At 45.3% G+C, this 27,393-nt stretch overlaps 1 protein-coding gene across 8 annotated transcripts in view; it reads right to left on the minus strand.

Annotated features, from left to right (window-relative positions):
- capn15 (calpain 15) overlaps positions 1-27,393 on the minus strand; it is a 288,563-nt gene that overhangs the window by 62,335 nt on the left and 198,835 nt on the right. For all 8 annotated transcript variants that reach the window (XM_059978926.1, XM_059978928.1, XM_059978924.1 and 5 more), the window contains one exon: positions 24,587-26,099. In XM_059978926.1, coding sequence (XP_059834909.1) covers positions 24,587-26,077 — 1,491 coding nt within the window. In that variant the 5' untranslated portion in view covers positions 26,078-26,099. The remainder of the gene's footprint in view (positions 1-24,586; positions 26,100-27,393) is intronic.

The raw sequence follows: 27,393 nt of genomic DNA on the forward strand, positions 1-27,393 counted from the left end.
ATAGCTGCCAAAACTTTATGATGCTGCACATGCACCATATTGTACTATCATCTTCTATACATAAATTGACTGTATGTTCATAAAGTGACACTAGACGCAGGGGTGTCTGTACATTATGTGGCTAATGGGAAATGGTAAAGCAGTAATGGGTGTGTGGAGGGGTGGGTTAGTGGGTGGAGGTGTTGATCAGCCTCACTGCTTGGGGGAAGTAACTGTTTTTGAGTTTGGTGGTCCTGGTGTGGATGGGAGTGGGACACAACCTATGGACTCACTTTTAAGGACTCTTCATCTCATGCTCTCAATATTTATTATTTCTCTTTCGGTTTGTATTTGCACAGTTTGTTGTCTTTTGCACACTGGTTGTACACCCAGTTTGTGCAGTCTTTCACTGTACTATCTTTCACTGATTTATTGAGAATGCCCACATGCAAATGAATCTCAGGGTTGTATATGGTGACATATACGTACTTTGACAATAAATTTACTCTGAACTTTTTGACAAAACGTCCATGAACAGGATGGGTGGGATTTTTCATGGCATTTGTGTCTCCGTCCTTGATGGCGGGTAGGCTGGTGCTGGTGATACATTGGGCAGTTTTGGCCACCCGTTGTAGAGCCTCTCTGCCCGCCACAGTGCGGTTTCTGTACCGTGCAGTGATGTTAGGATGCTCTCCACTGCACACCTGTAGGATGTGAATATTGACGTGAATAGCCCCTCAGAAAGGTCTGATTTCCTGATTACTGTGCAGAATCTGTTCTGGGACCATGAGGGGTTGAGCGAGATGGTCACTCTCTGATCCACTGATGTAGAGGGGTGTGAGCAGTGTGAGTTGTTGAGCAAGACATTAGAACTCCTATGACACTTTCCCCCTCCAGTACCACAAAACCACTTTGTGAATTCTACACTGCCATCACAGAGAGCATCCTCACATTAGCCATTCCTATCTGGTTTGGTGCAGTGTCCTCTCCCCATGTACCAAAACCATAGTGAACTGTCCAGTCAGCAGGAAAGGCCATTGACTCCAGTCTACCATCACTTCAGGACTTACATGTGTCCAGGACAAAGAAGTGGACAGGAAAATCATTGTGGACACTACCCACCGGAAAACTGCCTTTTCCAAAAGCTCCTTCTGGAAAGCACTGTTTGTGATTATGCTGGGGTTAAATCAGTGGGTTGCTGGGCCGGAAGAGCCTGTTCTGTGCTGTATCTCTGAATAAACAGATAAATACATTTACTTGTCACTTGTACATCAAAACATACAGTGAAATGTGTCATTTGCATGAACAACCAACACTCCTAAGGATAAGCTGAGGTAGCCCACAAGGCACACCACATGTTCCAGTGCCAACCAGCAATGTTCATCATGAAAACACAAACAACAAGAAACACAAAATAAAACAAGACAACAACAGCAGAATTACTTCCTTTTGTCAGGCCTCTGACCTCCAGACAAACCCAGGGCTTTGATCTTTGGTCTTCTACCTCAGGAACAATTCTTTAGCTTTGCTTCTGGACTTTTCACACTCTTGTGTATCAACCCCAGGACCTGCTGATCATGGGTTTGACCTCTAGGCTTTGACCTCCAGACTTGCATAGACCTCTGACCCTTCAGGAACAGTTATTACCCTTCTACCATCAGGCTCCTGAACCAGTGCAGATAATTTCACTCACCTTAACTCTGAACTGATACCACAAACTACAGACTCACTTTCAGAGACTCTACAATTCATGTTTTTATTTTTTTATTTGTACCTTTATTTTCTTCTTTTGTACATTGCTTGTTTGTCAGTATTTATTTCTGCATATATTTTATAAAATCTATTAATGCCTGCAAGAAAAAAAATCCCAAGGTGACATACACGCTATGAACTTTGATTATAAATTTACTTTGACAGTGTGTTTTTATCATGAAAGACACTAAATTTGGTTGCATCACTGTCTGGTGTGGAGGGGGAGGGCACTGCACAAGATCAGAAAAAGCTGCTGGAAGTTGAAATCTCAGTCAGCTCCATCACGGGCACAGCATCGAGGACAACTTCAGAAGGTGTCAAATTTCATGACATGTCAGTGGTATTAAACCTGACTTTGATAAGTTCACTCGGTAACAAACAAGTTACATTTTGACTGGTGATAAGTTTGATGTAGGAGGTCTTTAGGATTCACTCTATCCCTGATGTGTATCAATCTACCTAATAATATCATCAATTGGCTTATTACAGATATGTTCAGATTAGCTTTTAGAATAATACTATTGATTCAAGGCAATTGACTGCAACAGAAGACCTCGAATCTACTTCAAAGTGCGACATTTTGTGTGTTCAGCGATGCTCTTCTGCACACCACTGTTGTACCGTGTGGCTATCTGAGTTACAGGTAGTCCCCGAGTTACGAACGTCCGACTTACAGACAACTCGTACTTACGAACCGAGGAAGGAGAACACTCTCTGCCGTTTTAAATCGGATTGCGACGCCGTCCGCCATTTTAAGTCATTGCTGTTGCCACTGTGTTAAGTGTTTAACTTTGTATTTGGCTTAAATTTTTCTTAGTAAGATTCACCCTGACCCCACCCGCCCGCCCCCGCCCCAGTTCTGGCTGGCTGGTGGCATAGTGAGATCAGTGCCGGGCTGGAAAATGGAGTTTCCCGAGTTTGATCCAGTGAAAGACTGTTCCCGTGCCGGGTTGATGTCGATCCAGTGACTCCCGTACCATCCGTGCTGGGTTGATGTTGAGCTCGCAGCTCGACCTCATAAAAAAAAACACTGCCACCTCCAGTTTAAATTCCCATTTGGAATATTGTGGATGATCAAACACCCAAACCCAGCACGGCCCCCACTTGTCCCATTTAGCCTGTCTCAATGCGGTGGTCCTTAGGACCCAGCGGACCTCGGGACCCGGCAAAGCTCGGGAGCTGGCGGCGGCAGTGTTTCTGTTTCATTGACGGGAAGCGATCGCGATTGAAAATAAAGTGGAAATAATAAAGTGTTTGGAAAGAGGTGAAACACCATCGGTCATTGGAAAAGCGTTAGGCTACAGTTGGTCAACAATCGGAACAATTTTAAAGGATAACGTATAAAGTGAGAATAATGGAGCATTTGAAAGGTGCTGCCCCAATGAAAGCTACAATTATTACTAAGCAAAGCAGTTTAATTATTGGAATTCATATGTTTCTTAAGTGTTTTATATGCATAGAAATGTAAAATATATACTATATACTAAGACAAACGTTTGACAAACTGACACTAAATAATACCGGATGTACTTGTTCCGACTTACATACAAATCCGACTTAAAGACGGACTCAGGAACAGAACTCGTACGTAACCTGAGGACTGCCAGGACTGTCACCTTGAACCAGTCTGGCCATTCTCCTCTGACCCCTCTCATTAACAAGGTGTTTTCACCCACAGAACTGCCACTCACTGGATGCTTTTTGCTTTTTACACCATTCTCTGTAGAATCTAGAGGTTGTTATTATGTGAAAATCCCAGGAGATCAGCAGTTTGAGATACTCTGGCACCAACAATCAAAGTCACTTAGATCACATTTCCTCCCCATTCTGATGTTAGGTCTGAACAGCAACTGAACCTCTTGACCACGTCTGCATGCTCTTATGCACTGAGTTGCTGTCACATGATTGGTTGATTAAATATTTGCATTAGTGAGCAGGTGTACCTAATAAAGTGGAAACAGAGTGTAAATTCCAGTTCAGAAGGGGTCCATCAAAAAAACACGTAAGGCTTCATGAGACTAGCAGACTGCTCCAGAAATCAAGCTAATCCACTCTTATAATTGTGTCAAGAATAATTATAGTGACAGTTCGACTGTCCTTACATTATGCACCAGTACACGCACATTGAGTGATTATGGTGCTCCAAGATCAATAGCAAACAACTCCTGGGAGGAGGAACGGCTTTCATTCTAAATGCAAAGGCTTACTAGCCCATTCAGGGTAATTTTATTCTGTATCATTCTGGTTAGAACCTCCACAGTAAATCTACTAGAACATCAACGCCTCTATGTTGCATTCAAGGCTTTTTAAACAGGATCAGAATCAGAATCAGGTTTAATATCACTGGCATATGTCATGAAATTCGTTGCTTTGCAGCAGCAGTATATTGCAATGCATAATAATTAAAAAACTATAAATTATAATGCGAAGTAGATATACAAATTTTAAATTAAATTAGTAGTGCAAAAGGAGAGGAAAGATAGTGAAGTAGTTGATTGCCCATTGAGAGATCTGATGCTGGATAAAGCAAACACACTAGCAATTTGCTCAGTATTCACAGTAAGTCCTCACTTTTCCTTATATCAGTTAAAACAAAGTCCAGAGATTGAGTCTTACCACTTAATCATTCAGTGTACATGACAGCCAAATGCTACTGTCTTAAACACAAGAGATTCAGTGTCACCAAAGGTGCTCGCAAATTTCTACAGATGTACCTTGGAGAGCATTCTAACTGGTTGAAACACTACACAGGATCGGATAAGGTTGTAAACTCAGCACTTCCATCATGGGCACTAGACTCCCCACCACTGAGGAAATCTTTAAAAGATGATAGATCAAGAAGGCAGAATCCATCATTAAGCACCCCCACACCTAGGACATGCCCTCTTCTATTTGCTACCCTCAGGGAGGAAGTACAGGAGCCTAAAGACACACACTCAATGTTTGAAAATCAGCTTCTTCCTCTCTGTCATCATATTTCTGAACTCATAATGAACATTCCTCATTAGTTTTGCTCTCTTTTTGCACTGCTTATTTAATTTTAAGAACAGATGCAGCAGAGTTGGAAGAACTGAGAAAAGAGAAGAGCATTTTTACAAGTGACACTCAATCTTTTCTCATCATCCTTTGCAACTACTGCCACCTTCAACAGGATTCTACCACCAAACATATCTTTACTACTCACCCCCATCCTCCCCCACCCCCAACTCTTGGCTCTCCAGAATTGTGATTTCCTTGTCGATTTATCCTTCCTCACTAATCTCCCTTCTGGCACTTATCCCTGCAAGCGGAAAAATGCTGCACCAGCTAATTCTCCTCCTCCCTCACTTCCACTCAGAGCCCCAAACAGTCTTTCCAGGTGACGCAACATTTCACTTGCAAATCTCTTGGGGTCGTTTACTGTATCCGGTGTTCCCGATAAGGCCTCCTCTGCATAGGGGAGACCTGCCGTAGAGTGGGGAACCGCTTCATTGCGCAACTCTGTTCTGTACGCAACAAGCAGGGTTTCCCGGTGGCCCACTGTTTAAATTCCAATCCCATTCCTATTCCGACATGTCGATCCATGGCCTCCTCTACTGCCGTGATGAGGCCACTCTCAGGTTGGAGAAGCAACGTCTATATTTTGTTTGGGTAGCCTCCAACCTGATGGCATGAACATTAATTTCTCTAACTTCCAGTAATTTTTTGCCTCCCCCTTCTCTCCAATTCCATTCCCCATTCTGGTTCCCCTCTCACCCCCTTCTCTTCTCCTCACTTGGCCATCACCTCCCCCGATGCCTCTACTATTTTCCCTCTCCCATGGTCCGCTCCCCTCTTCTGTCAGATTTCTCTCCTCCAGACCTCCCAGTTTCTGCACTCACCTGGTTTTACCTATCATCAGCTTCTACTCCTACTCCAGCTTCTGCCCCTTTCCTCTCCAGTCCTGACGGTCTCAGACCAAAATGTCAACTGTTTATTCCCTTCCACAGATGTTGCCTGACCTGTTGAGTTCCTCCAGCACTTTGTGCCTGCTCCTGAGTTATTATAAATCTGACCTATGTTGTGAAATTTGCTGTGCAATGGTACAGTGAAAATCACTGTAATTTATAATAAGAATATATTAAACAAGTAAATAAGAGGTGAGCAAAATAGTGAGGGAGCCTTCAGGGGTTCATGGACTGCTCAGAAATCTGATGGTGGAGGGGAAGAAGCTGTTCACAAAACATTGTGTGTGTTTCTTCAGGCTCCTGTACCCCCTCCCTGATGGCAGCAATGAGAACAGGGTCTGTCCTGGGTGAACGCAGTCCTCCCTGGTGACAGCAATGAGAACAGGGTCTGTCCTGGGTGAACGCAGTCCTCCCTGGTGACAGCAATGAGAACAGGGTCTGTCCTGGGTGAACTCAGTCCTCCCTGGTGACAGCAATGAGAACAGGGTCTGTCCTGGGTGAACTCAGTCCTCACTGGTGACAGCAATGAGAAGAGGGTCTGTCCTGGGTGAACACAGTCCTCCCTGGTGGCAGCAATGAGAAGAGGGTCTGTCCTGGGTGAATGCAGTCCTCCCTGGTGGCAGCAATGAGAAGAGGGTCTGTCCTGGGTGAACACAGTCCTCCCTGGTGGCAGCAATGAGAAGAGGGTCTGTCCTGGGTGAACTCAGTCCTCCCTGATGGCAGCAATGAGAAGAGGGTCTGTCCTGGGTGAATGCAGTCCTCCCTGGTGGCAGCAATGAGAAGAGGGTCTGTCCTGGGTGAATGCAGTCCTCCCTGGTGGCAGCAATGAGAAGAGGGTCTGTCCTGGGTGAACGCAGTCCTCCCTGGTGGCAGCAATGAGAAGAGGGTCTGTCCTGGGTGAACGCAGTCCTCCCTGGTGGCAGCAATGAGAAGAGGGTCTGTCCTGGGTGAACGCAGTCCTCCCTGGTGGCAGCAATGAGAAGAGGGTCTGTCCTGGGTGAACGCAGTCCTCCCTGGTGGCAGCAATGAGAAGAGGGTCTGTCCTGGGTGAACGCAGTCCTCCCTTATGATGCCACCTTCTTGAGGTATCATGTTTTGAAGATTCTTCGATGGTGTGGCAGCCAGTGAAGTTTCATGCAGGATGGGGATTCAACATCTGAAACAAGCTGTGTTTGTGACAGAGGGGGATGGAAGTATTTGACAGAGGGGATGGAAGTATTGTGACGGGGGATGGAAGCATTTGACAGAGTGGATGGAGGTATTTGACAGAGGGGATGAAGGTATTTGACAGAGGGGATGGAGGTATTTGACAGAGGGGATGGAGGTATTTGACAGGGGATGGAGGTATTTGACAGAGGGGATGGAGGTATTTGACAGAGGGGATGGAAGTATTGTGACGGGGATGGAAGCATTTGACAGAGTGGATGGAGGTATTTGACAGAGGGGATGAAGGTATTTGACAGAGGGGATGGAGGTATTTGACAGGGGATGGAGGTATTTGACAGAGGGGATGGAGGTATTTGACAGAGGGGATGGAGGTATTTGACAGAGGGGATGGAAGTATTGTGACGGGGATGGAAGCATTTGACAGAGTGGATGGAGGTATTTGACAGAGGGGATGGAGGTATTTGACAGAGGGGATGGAGGTATTTGACAGAGGGGATGGAGGTATTTGACAGGGGATGGAAGTATTGTGACGGGGGATGGAAGATTTTGACAGAGGGGATGGAGGTATTTGACAGAAGGGATGGAAGTATTCGACAGAAGGGATGGAGGTATTTGACAGAGGGGATGGAGGTATTTGACAGAGGAGATGGAGGTATTTGACAGAGGGGATGAAGGTATTTGACAGAGGGGATGGAGGTATTTGACAGAGGGGATGGAGGTATTTGACAGAGGAGATGAAGGTATTTGACAGAGGAGATGAAGGTATTTGACAGAGGGGATGGAGGTATTTGACAGAGGGGATGGAGGTATTTGACAGGGGATGGAAGTATTGTGACGGGGGATGGAGGTATTTGACAGAAGGGATGGAAGTATTTGACAGAAGGGATGGAAGTATTTGACAGGGGATGGAAGTATTCGACAGAAGGGATGGAAGTATTCGACAGAAGGGATGGAAGTATTTGACAGAAGGGATGGAAGTATTTGACAGGGGATGGAAGTATTCGACAGAAGGGATGGAAGTATTCGACAGAAGGGATGGAAGTATTCGACAGAAGGGATGGAAGTATTTGACAGGGGATGGAAGTATTCGACAGAAGGGATGGAAGTATTTGACAGGGGATGGAAGTATTCGACAGAAGGGATGGAAGTATTTGACAGGGGATGGAAGTATTCGACAGAAGGGATGGAAGTATTCGACAGAAGGGATGGAAGTATTTGACAGAAGGGATGGAAGTATTTGACAGAAGGGATGGAAGTATTTGACAGGGGATGGAAGTATTCGACAGAAGGGATGGAAGTATTGGTCACAATCAAGAACAATTCTACATTCTGGCTCTCGCACTTGGCTACTTTGCCCTTCTGGGTATTGTCAGCAATTTGAATTCTCAGTTCTGCCACCCACCATTATGTGTTTTGGCAGCAGCTGAGGGTTAATCAGAGAGTCACAGAGATATACAGCTCAGGTTTAAGTGCATTCAATCAAATACTTCATTCCACAGATATGTATCAGAAACCTGATCGATGCTCTCATTGCTCCTGGGAAGAAATTCACTGAGTGCTTTTGAAATGCTGTTGTTCTTGCAACCTGCCAAGCAGGAACAGTAATTAGGTGTTGAGAAGAGGCTGCCTTAAGATCATTTACTGATGCAACACACTCACTGGAATCTTTCCCTTTACTAGTTTGTTTTGCTCTGATCTAACTTCAAAACTGATACTGTGCTAAATTACTCAGCACTTTTCAAATGTAATTTATTTATTTGATTTAGGGATACGGCACGGTGTAGGCCGTTCCAGCCCTCTGAGGTGCACTGCAAGCACTCCCTGTCAATCCCTATTTGACCCTAACCTAATCACAGGACAACTTATCATGACTAATAAACTTACCTGGTCGTCTTCGGACTGTGGGAGGAAACCAGAGCACCCAGAGAAATCCCACACATTCCACGGGGAAGATGTACACAGACTCCTTACAAACAGCGCCAGAACTGAACTCCAGACTGTAATAGTACGGCACTAACCGCCGCACTACCATGGCGCCCCAATATCTACCATCGTTATCGCAAACCGCCTGCTTCAGCGATTAATTAATGTCTCTTACACTGCGGACAAGCTACTCGGATGAATTGCTTGTTCTGGGGGTGATTACACACTGTGATAAATTGCCTTTCCAGTTAATTTGACAGGGCATTACATCAATAGGAATGAAGCTTTGGCAGAGCCTGATACAGCATGATCCAGTTGCAACAAAACTGCCAGAATCCTGATGCACAGTTAGCAAATACAAATTATCCAAGCTTGATAAACTACAGGCAAAAAGCTGAAATGAAAGTGCTGTCATTTTCTTTGGGAGAGAAGACAAACCCTTTTACAGAGAGATTTGTTTTCCTTTAGCTCACAGGCAACAATAACCTTAAGAATCAGAATCAGGTTTATTATTTTTATTTAGAGAAACAGTGCAGAACAGGCCTTTGGGCCCAACCACCCAGTAACCCACCTATTTACCACCGACCTAATCACAGGACAGTTTACAATGACCAATTAACCTACTAACCAGTACATCTTTGGATTGTGGGAGGAAACCAGAGCACCTGGAGAATGCACAAAATTCCAACACTGCCGGAATTGAACTCCAAACTCCGATGCCCCGAGCAAACCTGCCACGCTACTGATGGTCACTGTGCACGTGATGGAACTTGCTGGGAGGCAGTGTAGCACAACACATAAAGAGTTACTATGGGTTACAAGAAGAAATATAAAAAATATAATTCAGTCGTGCAAAAAGAAAAAAGAAAAGGGTCTGAAAAGAGGATGCTGTCCAAGTTGAATGCCATCTTGGACAATGACTCCCATCCACTCCATAATGTACTGGTTAGACACAAGAGTACATTCAGCCAGAGACTCATTCCACCGAGATGTAACACTGAGCATCATAGGAAGTCATTCCCACCTGTGGCCATCAAATTTTACAACTCCTCCCTCAGAGTGTGCCAGTAGGCTGGTCCTGGACTTATTTCCATTTGGCATGATTAACTTATTATTTAATTATTTATGGTTTTATCTTGCAATATTTCTTCACTATTCTTGGTTGGTGCGGCTGTAACAAAACCCAATTTCCCTCGGGATCAATAAAGTATGTCTGTCTGTCTGTTGATGGACCATTCAGAAAACAGGATGAAGCTGTTCCTAACATGTTGAGTGTGTGTTTTCAAGGTCCTGTACCTCCTTCCCAAGGTAGTAACGAGAAGAGGGCATGGCCTGGCTAATGAGGGTCCTTAATGATGGATGCTGCCTTCCTGAGGCATTGCACTTTGAAGATGCCCTCGATGGTGGGGAGATTAGTGCCCATGATGGAGCTGGCTGAGTTTACAATCCTCTGCAGCTTCTTCCAATCCTGCACATTAGCTGATGGGTGCCAGGTGAGAGCAGTTTTTCCATGGAACAAAGCGACAAGAAGATCCTGTTAATCTGTTCCATCCATGAGAGCAAGGGAGGCTGGAATATGTCTTAACAAAATGAAGAGGTAATGGACAAAGTAGCTGACAATACCAATAACACTTGAATGGTAGAACACTGAGAAGTGCGTGAACACTGAGGAGAGGGATCTGGGAATTTAATTCCTTAAAAGTGGCGTCACAGATAGATAGGGTCCACATTGGCCTTCGTAAATCAGAGAGCTGAGTACAGGAGTTGGGATGTTGTGTTGAAGTTGTATAAGATGTTGGTGAGGCCTAATTTGGAGAATTGAGTGCAGTTTGGGTCACCTACCTACATGCCAATAAGATTAAAAGAGTCCAGAGAAAATTTACAAGTCTGTAGTCAGAACCGAGGACCTGAGTTATTGGGAAAGGAACCTGGATTATTCACAAGGCAACAAAATATACGCTCTCCAATCCAGGCAGTATCCTGGTAAATCTGTTCTACACCTCCTCTTAAGCTTCCACATTCTTCCAATAATGAAGTGACCATAACTAAACACAAGAGGGCTTTACTGAGCTGTAACATTACCTCACAGCTCTTGAACACAATCCCCCGACTCAAGAAAGCCAACACACCATACGCCCTCTTAAGCACCCTATGAAGGTGCATGGCACTCCATGGATCTGTGAACTTGGATTCTTCTGTTACTCTGCATTGTGAATCCACCACTAATTCTATCCTCTGCCTTTATGCTCAACGTTCCTAAGTGAATCGCCTCACAATTTTCTGGGTTGATCTCCATCTGCCACTTCTTAACTTCCAGAGGACCGCTACTTTTAACATTGTTTATCAATGATTTGGATGATGGAAATGATGGCTACGTGACAAAGTTTGCAGATAATACGAAGATAGGTGGAGGGGTAGGTAGTGCTGAGGAAGCAATGTGATTGCAGCTGAGACAAACTGGAAGAATGGGCAAAAAAGTAGCAGATGGAATGCAATGTTGGGCAGTGGATGATAATACATTTTGGTAAAAGGAACAATTGTGTGGACTATTGAATTGACTTCATTTCTTACATCCCTCACATACATGACGAGTAAAAATCTTTGTTGCCTCTCCAACTAAATGTGCAATCATAGTAATTTATAATAAATAGAGCAGCCAGTGTAATATAGAGTATGCTCAAATCAGCATGAGACTGATGGCCTGGTGGATGAAGCTGTCTCGGAGCCTGTTGGTCCTGTTTCCCGGATGGTAGCAGCTGGAATAGATTGTGGTTGGGATGGCTTGGGTCCCCAATAATCCTTCAGGCCCTTTTTATACACCGGTCCTTGTAAATGTCCTGAATCATGGGAAGTTCACAACTACAGGTACGCTGGGCTGTCCACACCACTCTCTACAGGGTCCTGTGATTAAGGGAGGTACAGTTCCCATACCAGGCAGTGATGCAGCCAGTCAGGATGCTCTCAATTGTGCCCCTGTAGAAAATTCTTAGGATTTGAAGACCCATACCAAACTTCCTCAACCGCCTGAGGTGAAAGAGGCGCTGTTGTGCCTTTTTCATTACACAGCTGGTGCGTACAGACCACGTGAGGTCTTTGGTGATTGTGGATGCCAAGCTGTTTACCCTCTCAACCCCCAAACCCATTGAGGGCAATAGGGGTTAGCCTGTCTCCATTCCTCCTGCAATCTACAACCAGCAACTTTGTTTTTGCAACATTGAGGGAGAGGTTGTTTTCTTGACACCACTGTGTCAGAGAGATGACTTCTTCCCTGAAGGCCATCTCGTTATTGTTTGAGATTAGGCCAATCAGAGTGGTATTGTTGGCAAACTTACATTGAAACACAGAAAACCTACAGCACAATACAGACCCTTCCGCCCATAAAGTTGTGCCGAACATGTCCTTATCTGAGAAGTTACTAGGCTTACCTATAGCCCTCTATTTTACTAAGCTCCATGTACCTATCTAAAAGCCTCTTAAAAGACCCTATCGTATCCGCCTCCACCACCGTTGCCGGCAGACCATTCCACGCATTCACCACTCTCTGAGTAAAAAACTTACCCCTGACATCTCCTCTGTATCTTCTTCCAAACACCTTAAACCTGTGTCCTCTTGTGGTAATCATTTCAGCTCAGGGAAAAAGCCTTTGACTACCCACACGATCAATGCCTCTCATCATCTTATACACCTCTATCAGGTCATCTCTCATCTTCTGTTGCTCCAAGGAGAAAAGGCCCAGTTCACTCAACCTATTCTCATAGGGCATGCTCCCCAATCTAGGCAACATCCTTGTAAATCTCCTCTGCACCCTTTCTATGGTCTCCACATCCTTCTTGTAGTGAGGTGACCAGAACTGAGCACAGTACTCCAAGTGGGGTCTGACCAGGGTCCTATATAGCTGCAACATTACCTTTCGGCTCCTAAATTCAATTCCACGATAGATGAAAGCCAATACACCATACACCTTCTTAACCACAGGGTCAACCTGCACAGCTGTTTTGAGCTTCCTATGGACTTGGACCCCAAGATCCCTCTGATCCTCCACACTGCCAAGAATCTTATCATTAATACTATATTCTGCCATCATATTTGACCTACCAAAATGAACTACTTCACATTTATCTGGGTTGAACTCCATCTGCCACTTCTCAGCCCAGTTTTGCATCCTATCAATGTCCGGTTGTAACCTCTGACAGCCCTCCACACTATCCACAACACCTCCAACCTTTGTGTCATCAGCAAATTTACTAACACATCCCTCCACTTCCTCATCCAGGTCATTTATAAAAATCATGGAGTAGGGGTCCCAGAACAGATCCTTGAGGCACCCCACTGGTGACCGACCTCCATGCCGAATATGACCCATCTATAACCACTCTTTGCCTTCTGTGGGCAAGTCAGTTCTGGATCCACAAAGCAATGTCTCCTTGGATCCCATGCCTCTTTACTTTCTCAATAAGTCTTGCATGGGATACCTTATCAAATGCTTTGCTGAAATCCATATACACTACATCTACTGCCCTTCATCAACGTGTTTAGTCACATACTCAAAAAATTCAATCAGGCTCGTAAGGCACGACCTGCCCTTGACAAAGCCATGCTGATTACTCCTAATCATATTATACCTCTCCAAATGTTCATAAATCCTGCCTCTCAGGATCTTCTCCCTCAACTTACCAACCACTGAGATAAGGTCTATAATTTCCTGGGCTATCTCTACTCCCTTTCTTGAACAACATTCACAACCCTCCAATACTCCAAAACCTCTCCTGTCCCCATTGATGACGCAAAGATCATTGCCAGAGGCTCAGCAATCCCCTCCCTCACTTCCCACAGTAGCCTGGGGTAGATCTCATCTGGTCCCAGCAACTTATCCAACTTGATGCTTTCCAAAAGCTCCAGTACATCCTCTTCCTTAATATCTACATGCTCAAGCTTTTCAGTCTGCTGAAAGTCATCACTACAATCACCAAGATCTTTTTCCTCAGAGAATACTTAAGTAAAGTATTCATTAAGTACCTCTGCTATTTCCTCCGGTTCCATACACACTTTCCCACTGTCACACTTGATAGGTCCTATTCTTTCACGTCTTATCCTCTTCTTCTTCACCTACTTGTAGAATGCCTTGGGATATTCCTTAATCCTGCCCACCAAGGCCTTCTCTTAGCCCCTTCTGGCTCTCCTAATTTCCTTCTTAAGCTCCTTCCTATTAGCCTTATAATCTTCTAGATCTCTAACATTACCTAGCTCTCTGAACCTTTTTGTAAGCTTTTCTTTTTGACTAGATTTATTACAGCCTTTGTACACCACAGTTCCTGTACCCTACCATAACTTCCCTGTCTCTTTGGAACGTACCTATACAGAACTCCACACAAATATTTGCCACATTTCTTCTGTACTTTTCCCTGAGAACATCTGTTTCCAATTTAAGCCTCCAATTTCCTGCCCGATAGCCTCATAATTCCCCTTATTTCAATTAAACACTTGTCTAACTTGTCTGTTCCTATCTCTCTTCAAAGCTATTGTAAAGGAGACAGAATTATGATCACTATCTGCAAAATGCTCTCCCACTGAGAGATCTGACACCTGACCAGGTTCATTTCCCAATACCAAATCAAGTACAGCCTCTCCTCTTGTAGGCTTACCTACATACTGTGTCAAGAAAACTTCCTGAACACATCTAACAAACTCCACCCCATCTTAACCCCTTGCTCTAGGGAGATGCCAATCGATATCTGGGAAATTAAAATCTTCCATCACAATAACTCTGTTATTATTACACCTTTCCAGGATCTGTTTCCTCATCTGCTCCTCGATATCCCTGTTACTATTGGCGGCCTATAAAAAACACCCAGTGAAGTTATTGACCCCTTCCTGTCCCAGAAAGACTCCGTAGACAATCCCTCCACGGCGTCCACCTTTTCTGCAGCTGTGACACTATCTCTGATCAACAGTGCTATACCCCATACCCCTTTTGCCTCCCTCTCTGTCCTTTCTGAAACATCTAAAACCCGGCACTTGAAATAACCAATCCTGTTCCTGAGCCAACCAAGTCTCTGTAATGGCTACCACATCATATCTTCGTACTGATCCACACTCTAAGCTCATCCACTTTGTTCACAACACTCCTTGATTTAAAATAGACACATCTTTAATTAACAGATTGAAGGTGCGAGTGGCAATACCGTCATGGGTGTACAGGGAGTAAAGGAGGGCACTCAGTACGCAGCCCTGAGGTGCTCCTGTATTGAGAGTCAGAGGGTTGGAGGAAGCCCACTCTTACAACCTGCTGGTGATCTGACAGGAAGTCCAGGATCCAGCTGCACGAGGCAGGGTCAAGGCCGAGGTCTCTGAGCTTCTTGTCAAGCCTGGATGGAACTATGGTGTTGAATGCTGAACTGTCATCCAAGAACAGCATTCTTCTTCTCCAGATGTGTAAGGACGTTATGAGGAGCAGTGACTATTGCATCATCTGTCGATCGGTTGTGGCTATTATCTAAATGGGGAGAAGGTTCAAACATCAGAGGTGCAGAGGGACTTAGGAATCCTCGTGCAAGACTCCCAGAAGGTTAAGTTACAGGTTGAGTCTGTGGCAAAGAAAGCAAATGAAATGTTGGCACATGAAATGTTCAAGGGAAGTAGAATATAAAAACAAGGATATAAGGCTGAGGCTTTATAAGACACTAGTATTGTCAACAGTTTTGGGCCCCATATCTCAGAAAGGATGTGTTGTCATTGGAGAGAGTCCAGACGAGGCTCATGAGGATGATTATGGGAATGAAGGGGTTAACATATGAGGAGCGTTTGGCCATAAGACATAGGAGCAGAATTAGCCCATTGGTAGTTTGCCTCCCAGGTGCCAGGGTCTGGAATGTTTCTGATCATGTCTATGATATCCTGAAGTGGGAAGGAGAACAGCCAGAGGTCATGGTACATATAGGTACCAATGACATAGGTAGGAAGAGGGAAGAGGTCCTGAAAGCAGACTACTGGAAGTTAGAAAGGAAGTTGAGATGCAGGACCTCAAAGATAGTAATCTTGGGATTACTGCCTGTGCCAAGTGACAGTGAGTTTACGAATAGAATGAGATGGAAGATAAATGCGAGGCTGAGGGATTGGAACAGGGGGCAGGGATTCAGATTTCTGGATCATTGGGACCTCTTTTGGGGCAGGTGTGACTGTACAAAAAGGACTGGTTGCCCTTGAATCTGAGGGGGACCAATATCCTGGTGGGAGGTTTGCTAAGGCTACTGGGGAGTTTAAACTAGAATTGCTGGGGGGGGGGGGGTGGGAACCAAACTGAAGTGATAGAGGTAAGAAGCGGTTGGCTCACAAATAGAGAAAGCTTGGAGACAGTGCGAGAGGGAGGATAGGCAGGTGATAGAGAAGGGACGCACTCAGACCGATGGTTTGAGATGTGTCTATTTTAATGCAAAGAGTATTATGAACAAAGTGGATGAGCTTAAAGTGTGGATCAGAATTTGGAGCTATGATGTTGTGGCCATTACAGAGATTTGGATGGCTCAGGGGCTGGAATGGTTACTTTGAGTGCCAGGCTTTAGATGTTTCAGAAAGGACAGGGAGGGAGGCAAAAGAGGTAGGGGTGTTTAATTGGAGTAAGGGAAAATATGAGGCTATTAGGCAGGAACTTGGAAGCATAAATTGTTACCTTCAAATTCTTCATAGTTCCTAACTTATTGAAGTAGTGAAATTGTTTCATTTTCACTGCCAGCCATTTCCGGCATATCTAAGCTTCAATGCTTGAAACCGCAGTGAACAAAACACTCACTATTTATTTCTTGACAACTGTGACAAAAATGACCACTTTTTGAACACAAACACATGCAACTAATGCTATTTTTAAAAAAAGGTTCTTTCTAAGGACAGTGTAGAGTCTAACGGCCAAACAAGTGCACGCAACTGACCCATGTTAGAAACCGTTCATCCACAGTTTCCTGTTCCAATTAAGCAGCATACTATCCCAAATAAACAAAGGGAATCCTGAATTTCCTTAATTAGTTTTTATCTTCAAGAGTTGTCCCAAATAAACAGCTGTCCTGGTTAACCAACTGGAACGTAATGCATGATATTTCAGGGTACACACACAATCATTCAGAAGATGTTGGTCGTTGTAAATTGTTCTGTGATTCGGTTAGGGGGATCGAGATCGTTGGGAGCTTCTGAGGCCATGTGGCTCAAAGGGCAGGAAGGGATTACTCCACTCTGTATCCCTAAATAACAGGGGAGTGATTTAGAGCTCACAGAAGACACACACACGCACGACTTTACAGTTTTCTATGGAGCAACTAAAGACATACTCAGGACTGCATCTGAATTTTAATTGGAAGACTCACAAACATAATTTTTTTTAAATCCTCCCTCGCGCATTTCTCTAAAACCTGCAGGATGACATTTATTCACTGGGGCCCTGAGCAATTACCTTATCTCGAGGTGTAGTCAGAATGTGCTGCGGTAATTAACATGTGTAATTTTAACATTCAGAACAAATTCTTGGACACAAAACAAGAAAGTGGCTGATATTCCTGGGTCCTTATAACTCACATCAAAAGGTGTAGGATGATAGCATCACCTGGTTCCAAATTTGAAAAAAAACACAGGCATTGTGCATGCGAATGAAGGGCTGGATTCAGCTATAAAAGTAAAAAACATTACACAGTATTTGAAGATTAGCTTTTTGTGTCACATGTACATTGAAACATACAGTGAAATATGTAATTTGTATCAATGACCAACATAGTCCAAGGATGTGTTTGGGGGGGGGGGGGAGTCAATTTAAAATGCCACAGCTTACTAACTCTAACATAAAACATAGACCCAGTACAGGCCATTTGTCCCACTATGTTGTGCCAACTCTTAAACCCTGCCTCCCATATAACCCTCCACTTCAAATTCCTCCATATACCTGTCTAGTAGTCTCTTAAATTTCTCTAGTGTATCTGCCTCCACCACTGACTCAGGCAGTGCATTCCACACACCAACCACTCTCTGAGTAAAAACCTTCCTCTAATATCCCCCTTGAAATTCCCTCCCCTTACCTTAAAGCCATGTCCTCTTGTACTGAGCAGTGGTGTCCTTGGGAAGAGGCACTGGCTATCCACTCTATCTATTCCTCTTAATATCTTGTACACCCCTATCATGTCTCCTCACATCCTCCTTCTCTTCAGAGAGTAAAGCCCTAGCTCCCTTAATCTCTGAACATAATGCATACTCTCTAAACCAGGCAGCATCCTGGTAAATCTCCTCTGTACCCTTTCCAATGCTTCCACATCCTTCCTATAGTGAGGCGACCAGAACTGGACACAGTACTCCAAGTGTGGCCTAACAGCGCGGCTGTGCTGGCCTGGAAACAGGCCATTTGGCTCCACAGTCTGTACTTCAACAACAATGCAAAAACTGCAGCATCTGAGGAGGCATCAGGACGGTTGGTGGTTATAGAGTCAGAGTCACAGAGCACTACAGCACAGCTGTACAGCCATTCGGCCCATTTAGTCCATGCCAAACTATAATTCTACCTACTCCCATCAACCCACACCTGGCCCACACAGCCCTCCATCCATGTACTTATCCAAGCTGCTCTGAAATGTTGAAATCAAACTCACATCCGCCACTTCCACTGGCAGCTCGTTCCTCACTCCCACCACCCTCTGAGTGAAGAAGTTCCCCCTCAGGTTCCCCTAAACAGTACACTTTTCACCCTTAACCTCTAGAGAAAAATCCTAGAGGTGAAAAGAACCTACTTGCATTTACCTTATAGCTACCCCTCTTAGTTTTGTAAACTTCCATCAAATCTTCCCTCAATCTCCGACTTTCTGAGGAGTAACCTATTCAATCTTCCCGTATAACTCAGGTCCTCAGGCCCTGCCAACATTCCTCTAATCGTTCTCTGCACACCTTCAATCTTTTTGATATCTTTCCTGTCGGTAGGTGACCAGAACTGCACTCAATACTCTGAATCTGGTCTCGTCTATCAGGAGCAGAGTCTGTGTTACGTCACTTTTACACCAGGGTTAGTGGAGGGTGGGGATAAGGACAGTAATGTAAAGGCAATCGCTGTAAACCACTCCTTTGGAAAAGGATGGCATCAGAAAGTGATTTATTCATTGGATCTTAGAGTATTAGCTGTTCAAACATTACCAACACCACACAATCACCTGATGATATTTTTACAACTAAACCCTTAAATCCTTATGTCAAACATTGCAAAGCAGTTTTACAAAACCGAGTTTAGCTCTGAACTGCAAGACATCCTCTGGTACAGTACAGTAGTACTGTTTAATTCCTGGCTTTTATTATTGTTGGAATATTATACATAATGTATGCTGCGATAGCTCACAATAAGACAGTGACTAACAATGTAAACAATGGCAAATTTTAGTTACTGTACAAATAAAAGTGACACCACTTCCACAAGGACCATGAGACCATAAGACAGGAGCAGAATTAGGCCATTTGGTCCATCAAGTCTGCTCTGCCATTCCATCATGGCTGATCCTTTTCTCCCCTCCTCAGCCCCACTGCCCGGTCTTCTCTGTGTAACCTTTGATGCCAGGAATCTATCGATCTCTGCCTTAAATACACCCAACAACCTGGCCTCCACAGTTGCCTGTGGTAATAAATTCCACAAATTCACCACCCTCTAGCTAATGAAATTTCTCCACATCTCTGTTTTGAATGGATGCCCCTTTATCCTGAGGCTCTGCCCTCTTGTCCTAGACTCCACCACGGGAAACATCCTTTCCACATCCACACTGTCTAGGCCTTTCAACATTCAAAAGGTTTCAATGAGATCCCCCCTCATCCTTCTGAATTCCAGTGAGCACAGACTCAGAGCCATCAAACATTCCTTGTATGATAACCCTTTCATTCCCGGAATCATCCTTGTGAAACTTCTCTGAACCCTCTCCAAGCCAACACATCTTGTCTTCAGTGAGGAGCTCAAAACTGTACACAATACTCAAGGTGAGGCCTCACCAGTGCCTTATAAAGCCTCAGCATCACACCCCTGCTCTTATATTCTAGACCTTCCTCACCACTGACTTATCCTGTGAGTTAACCTTTAGGGTGTACTGCACAAGGACTCCCAAGTTCCTTTTCATTTGAGATTTTTGAATTTTCTCCCCGTTTAGAAAATAGTCTGCACATTTATTTCTTCTACCAAAGTGCATGGCCATGCATTTTCCAACATGGTATTTCATTTCCCACTCTCTTGCCCGTTCTCCTAATTTGTCTATTCCTTCTGCAGCCTTCCTGTTTCCTCAGCACTATCTGTCCCTCCACCAATCTATCTGCAAGCTTGGCAGCAAAGCCATCTTTTTCATCATCTAAATCATTGACATACAGCATAAAAAGAAGTGGTCCCAATACTGACCCCTGCAGAACACCACTAGTCACTGGCAGCCAACTAGACAAGGATCTTTTTATTCCCACTCGCTGCCTCCTACCAATCAGCCAATGCTCTAACCATGTCAGTAACTTTCCTGTAATACCATGTGCTCTTAACTTGGTAAGCAGCCTCATGTGTGGCACCTTGTCAAAGGCCTTCTGAAAGTCCAAATATACAACATTCACTGCATCTCCTTTATCTATCCTACTTGTAATCTCCTCAAAGAATTCCAGCAGGTTCGTCAGGCAAAATTTTCCCTTAAGGAAACCGCACTGACTTTGTACAATCTTGTCCTGTGTCACCAAGTACTCCATAACCTCCTCCTTAAAAATTGACTCGAACATCTTCCCAACCACTGAGGTCAGGCTAACTGGTCTATAATTTCCTTTCTGCTGCCTTCCTCCTTTCTTAAAGAGTGGAGTGATATTTGCAATTTTCCAGTCCTCTAGCACCATGCTGGAGTCCAATGATTTTTGAAAGATCATCGCTCATGCCACCACAGTCTCTAACACTATCTTTTTCAGAATCCTGCGGGTGCAGTTAATCTGGTCCACTTGACTTTTGTATTCTTAGACCTTTCAGCTTTTTGAGCACCTTCTCCCTTGTAACAGTAACTTCGCTCACGTCTCTTCCGTCACACCCTTCCACATCTGGCACACGTCCAGTGTCTTCCACAGCAAAGACTGACGCAAAATACTCATTTAATTCAGCTGCCATCTTCTTGGCCCTCGTTATTACTTCTCCGCCCTCATTTTCTAGCGGTCCTAGATCCACTCTCATCTCTCTTTTATTTTTTACATTTTTGAAAAAAACTTTTACTATCCACTTTGATAGTTTGTTGGCTTGCTTTCATACAATCTTTTTCTGTTAATGATTGTTTTAGTTGCTCTCTGTAGGTTTTTAAAAGCTTTCCAATCCTCTATCTTCCCACTAATTTTTGCTTTGTTGTATGCTCTCTCTTTTGCTTTTACATTAGCTTTGATTTCCCTTGTCAGCCATGGTTGTGCTATTTTGCCATTTGAGTATTTCTTCTTTTTTTTGGAATACATCTATCCTGCACCTTCCTCACTTTCCCCAGAACAGAAGCTCACACTATTGCTGCTCTGCTGTCATCCCTGCCAGCAGCTCCTTCCAAGGAGGGACAGGAGCCTGAAGACACACACTCAACGTTTTAGGTACAGCTTCTTCCCTCTATCATCAGATTTCTGAAAGGACAATAAACCCAGGAACACCACCTCACTCTTTTGCTCTCTTGCTGCACTATTTTTAATATGTTCCTTATTTTAACTGACAGTAATTTTTCAATGCATTGCACAGTACTGCTGCTAGAGAGCAACAAATTTCACGACATACAGTATGCCAGTGATAATAAACCTGATCCTGAGCCTGTAATTCATTCATGCTTTCCCTGAGCTGCTGGCACTGCCCTAAGCAGAACTCAGGAACACGGTATCTTTGTTAGCTGTGCATCATTAGGTCTCCATTTACGGACTGGGCTCCACCCCATCATCAGGGATAAAATACCTCAGAGACCAGACATTCCCTCGAACGTAGCAGATTACGTAGTACTCTCGTTGGATGCTTAAACTGATCAGAGCTAAATAAAGTTTGGTGAACGAGCCCAGAACATGGAGAAATATCTTTGGAATTTTGCCAGGTCATACAGGAGTTGCATCGGGAAATATTTCACCACAAAGAGGGTTTCAGAAATGTGGTACACCCCAAGGAGCTGTGTGACATCAATTGAAGATATAACTGCTCAGAGTGATACATTTTATTGCTAGGCAATGGTATCACAGATTATTGAAAAGATACATCTCACAAAATGACTTCCTCCTGTCCCTTGTTCTTGCAAATTACAGAAATGTGTAAAGCACCATGGGGATGTGCTGCACCAAGCAAATCTGTTCATTTACAAGTCTATCAAAGGCAAAAAGCGTCCGCCGTAAAAGATCGGATCTCCCCATGACCATCCCTTTCAATTCAACTTCTCGTTCCCATTCCGATGGCCTCCTCCAGCTCCAGAGGCTACTCACAGGTGGAGGAGCCACACCTCATATTGTCTGTGGGGCCCCTAACCTTACAGCATGAACACTGATTTTTCTAATTTCCAATAGTCTCCCTCCTTCTCTCCTTTACCATTCCCCGTTCTGGTTCCCCCCTCACCCCTTCTCTCCTCACCTGACCTGACCATCACCTCCTTCCTCCTTCTCTGCCTCCATGGCCACTGTCCTCTCCTTTCAGATTTCTTTTTCTTTAGCCCTTTACCTAATCCACCTATTGCCTCCCAGCATCTTACTACACTCCCTCCCCCACCCACCTCTCCCCTCACTTGGTCTAACCCAGGGGTCGGCAACCCGCGGCTCCGAAGCCGCATGTGACTCTTTCATCTCTGTGCTGCGGCTCCCCGTGGCTTTGGAAAATAAATGATGAGTATTTAATTAAAATGTATTTTATGTTAGTTTGTTAGTTTTTGAAATGTAATTCGAAATTTGAAGATTATGGTGACCTTGTACAATCTAAATAAAACGTTGTGGCGACACCATTTCCTGGCACATCCGAACCAGCTCACAATTAGCCACCGTTCCGGCTAAGGGAGATCGCCTACGGGGGTTTGTGAGTACGTGTCTTTTGGAGCATCCGCGCCCACGGGGGGCGGGTTGAGGGAGGCTTTAAAGCAAGGCTGTTTAGTTCGAATAAAGTTACCTTTGACTGCAGTGTCGTTATTTTAGCGCTGCGTGTAGCACACTGCTACAACGTGTTTTTTATCGCTATTAATATACGTCAATGCCAATGCCTGACACCCGCCAGTGCGCGATTTCTTTTAATTTTTCGATCCAAGGTAGGCTAACTATGGAGTAACCTTCAACCCAACGTCTTTTTTTCGGAGTTCAAAATGTTTTTGTTGCATGCAGAAATGTAATTTCGTTTTCTCTGCAGGAGTTCATCAATTTCATAAATGCAACACATTATAGTTTGTTTATACATAGCATAAAGGCAAAAAAAAACCGTTGTATGCAGTGTTATTTCATTTTAAATGTCCAACGGGTTTTGTGGCTCCCAGTGTTTTCTTTTCTGTGGGAAATGGGTCCATATGGCTCTTTCAGTGGTAAAGGTTGCCGACCCCTGGTCTAACCTGTCAGCTGCCACCTTGTACTCCCCCTCCCCCAACACCCCACTTTTTTTATTCTGGCTACAAACACGAGAAGTCCTGCAAATCCAAAGCAACTCACACAAAATGCCAGAGAAACTCAGCATGTCTGGCAGCATCTATGGAAAACAGTAAACAGTCGCCATTTCGGGCCGAGACACTTCATCAGGACTTCTGTCCCCTTCCTCTCCAGTTTTGAAGAAGGGTCTGGTTACAATGTCCCCTCCGATTTGTAATGACCTGTGTGCGCAAAGATCTTGTGCTGTGCGTTTTTTTGCCCAGTGACAACATGTGTGCACTGGACTTTATATAGAGAGGTAATCATTTTAACTGTTATCAAAACACTGTCAATAAGAACTTTGAACTCCTCTAGGTTTGATCATTTTCACTCTCGCTCATCTGCACTCTCACAACACATACGTAGCAGGCCTGCAGCGAGTAACGAAGGATTTTCCTGCCGGAGTTTTCGCACACCATCCATATGTGATCTGCTTTCTAAGTTACGCTTTAACAGGTCAAGTTTCCAAATATTCTTCCCACTTGCAAATTCTCTGGCAATTTTTGCATTACGACAATACACGCAGGTAACACTAGTTTCTGTATTGTACATAAATATTTCTCATAGCTGTATATTCCTAACCTCATGAGCTTTCAGTGCAGCAGTTTCTACTGTTCCATAAAGCCACTCCACTTTAAATGAACGAGCAGCTCTTTTGTGCTTCACACCCTTTGCTCTTTGGAATTTGACATGGTGAATCAACAATTTCTTCAATCAAAACCATATAATAAACCAGTTCTAAAATCTGTAGACAAATCATGGCAAACTCCACACTGCCAACAACATCCACATCAGAAACCGGAAATGTGATTGTGTACAATCACGAAATATAATCAACATGCCAACGAGGTAGAGGGTGACAAACTTTTGTGCGCAGTTTAAATTCTTTTGTGCACGAGTAGCAAAAGATGTGTGTGTCTAGATATTCCCCTTCATAGATGCAACCCACCCTCTCTCTCACTGCTGATTACGCACAGACCTGGATCCACCTATCACTCCCCCTTACCCACACCCGTTTTTCACTGATAATCTCTCCCTCCCAGTCCTGATGAAGTGAAGCAGCCTATAACATTGACTGCTTATTCCTCTCCACAAATGCTGCCTAACCTGCTGAGCATTGTGGGTGTGTTGCCCTAATTAGTAGATACCCATCTGACAAGTTACAAGTGGCCATGTATCATGGGGTTATACCTGCAGCAACATACACTCATAGTGAAAATCAGTTTTACCTCCTGGCAGAACTTCACGATGTTCTCCCACAACTCTTTGGCCTCGCCTTCGTCCGTCTTTCTCCTTGCTTCCACCAGGATACTCTCTCTCCTCTTCAATGGCTTTGAGCCCTTCCTCAGCGTGAGGTACTGCTGTGGGGTGTGGCAGGCTGCACAGTGCTTTGCCTTCAGGTCATTGAGGAGAGTGCAGGCGGGACAGGACCACTCGTTGGACTTCTCCCGGGAGGAGGGCGGCAGCACTGGAAAGAGTTTGATGGGCTTCCGCATGGCCGGGGCCCTGCCCCCACACGAGGCGCAGGCTGTGCCGCTCGAGCCCCTCTCCATGTTACAGTCCGGGCACCGCGGCCCTCGCTCCGCGAGGCCATGGTCTTGGAAACCGTGCAGCTTCGAGGTACAACAGGCAGTGCATTTCTGGACAGCAGTGGGGTTTTTCAGAGTGCACTTTGAGCAAGTCCAGGTGGTGAAGTCGGGACTGGAGGGAGTGAAGGGAGTGAAGCGCACTGAGTCCCCCGTTAGGTCTATGACGTCTCCACCTTTGGCGGTCCTGCAGGCTTCACATTTCGGCACAGCTGCGGAATTAGCCTGGGAGCACGACGTACACTTCCACTGACTGGGCGCCACCTCCATCTCCTCGTCCAAAACACTCAGCCGCTTGGGGCAAAACAGTTCCTGGAGTTTTGCAGCAGGTTTCACTTGTCCCTGGGGAACTCCCCTGGCCACTGGTACAGGGGGGCTGGAGGTAGGCGAGCTGCTGGCAGGGGGCTCCGGAGCGGGAGGCTGGAATTTGGCAGCGGGCGGCACCTCCCTGCGGCTTCGCGGCACCGGGTTATTTTGGATCAGCGGAGAGAGTGGGCTGATGACCGGCGAGCACGGGCTCTCGGCATCCGTGCTGCGAACGGGGGACACGTCGGACTCCATCAGTTCGCCGAGCTGCCCTGCCATCACCGGGCCTGACGGCAGCTGGAAGCCCACCGGGGTCACCACCTCAGGCACCACCAGGGCTTCGGGTGGGATCTTGGGCAGAGAGAGCTTGCGGGGCCCTCCGCAGGCCGAGCACGAGTTCGCCGAGGGCGTGTTGTGAAGAGTACAGCGCTGGCAGGCCCAGGCTTTGGAGGCGTCCGGCGCGGCCCCTTCGCTGCAGCCACCGCGGGCATCGCCATTGACCAGTCTCCCGGCGGCGTCCTGCGGGCAGGGGAGGCCACGGTGTTCCACTGCTGCTGGCAGGCCCTTGGGGTGCCCATTAGGCGGGGCCGCGGGAGGCGAGAGGGGAGTGTGGGCCTGCAAGGAACCACAGACGTCGCACTGGCTCTTGTTGACAGAATTCCTTAAGGTGCAGCGGGAGCAGGCCCACTGCGGCTCCTCAGTGCTGAGACGGAGAATGTCGCTGAAGTCCGGCCTCTCCCGCGGCGCCTCACAGATGGAACACTGCCGCAGCATGCTGGGGTTCAGGAAAGTGCAGCGGGTACACGGCCACTCACTCGTTGTTGCCATGGCACCGGGCTCCTGGGAGGGGCTGAGGGGAAAAAAGATATACCACAATTAATCAGCTGACTAGAACATCATTAATGATCATAAAACACTCCTCCTCCACCTTTTAAAGACTTTGTGAGGCACTTGTCAGACTACATCTGGAGTATTGTAAGCAATTGTAGTGTTATAGAGCACTACACCGCAGAATAGGCTTTTCTGGCCTATTTAGTTCATGCTAAACTGCTCTCCTGCCTAATCTCATTGACCCACACCTGGACCATAGCTCTCCCATCCACGATCAGAAGGGTGACAGGCTAGCATCATGGTTAGGGCAAGGCTTTACAAAGGCAGCAATTCCCAATTGGGGTTTGATTCCGCCACTGTCTGTAAGGAGCTTGCACGTTCTCCTTGTGACCCTATGCATTTTCTCTGGGTGCCGGATCCGGTTTCATCTCACATTCCACAGTCGTATGGGTTCAGGTAATTCGTGGGTGTGCTATGTAGGCATCGGAAGGATGGCTACACTGGTGGGGCTGCCCCTAGCACATCCTTGGAGTGTGTTGGCCGTTAAAACAAATGACACATTTCACTGTATGTTTCAAAGTACATGTGACAAATAAAGCTAATCTTAATCTCCTGATGAAAGGTCTCAGCCCAAATCATTGGCTATTTATTCATTTCCAGAGATGCTGCCTGACCTGCTGAATTCCTCCAGCATTTTGTGTTTGTTGCTCTGATTTCCAGCATCTGCAGACTCTCTTTTCTTTAATCTCTTATTTACTTACCCAAATAAACTTAAAAGCTGTAATCAAACCTGTAACCCCCACTATCTAAGAAAAGTTGTGCTGGCATTACAGAGAGTTTACAGGAGATCCACGAGAATGATGCCAGGAATGAAAGAGTTAACACGCGAGAAGCATTTTAATGGACCTGGCCTGTAATCTCCGGAGTTTAGAAGAATGAGGGGGAAATCTCATTGAAACATATCAAATATTGAACGACCTAGACAGAATGAAGTTGAGAGGATGTTTCCAATAGGGGGTGAGTCTCGGACCAGAGGGTACAGCCTCAGAACAGGAGGATGTCTCTTTAGAACAGAGATGAGAAGGAATTTCTTTAGCCAGAATCTGTGGAATTAATTGCCACTGATGCCTGTGGAGGCCAAGTCATTGGGTATAAAAGCAGTGGGTGATAGGTACTTAATTAGTAAAGGTATCAAAGGTTATGGAAGAAGGCAGAGGAAAGGGGTTCAGAGGGAAAATAATTCAGTCAAGATTGAATGGCGAAGCAGATTTGATGGGCTAAATGGCCTAATTCTCCTCCTATGTCACAAGGTC

Source organism: Hypanus sabinus, chromosome 9, assembly GCF_030144855.1.
Source record: "Hypanus sabinus isolate sHypSab1 chromosome 9, sHypSab1.hap1, whole genome shotgun sequence".
Classification (NCBI taxonomy): domain Eukaryota; kingdom Metazoa; phylum Chordata; class Chondrichthyes; order Myliobatiformes; family Dasyatidae; genus Hypanus; species Hypanus sabinus.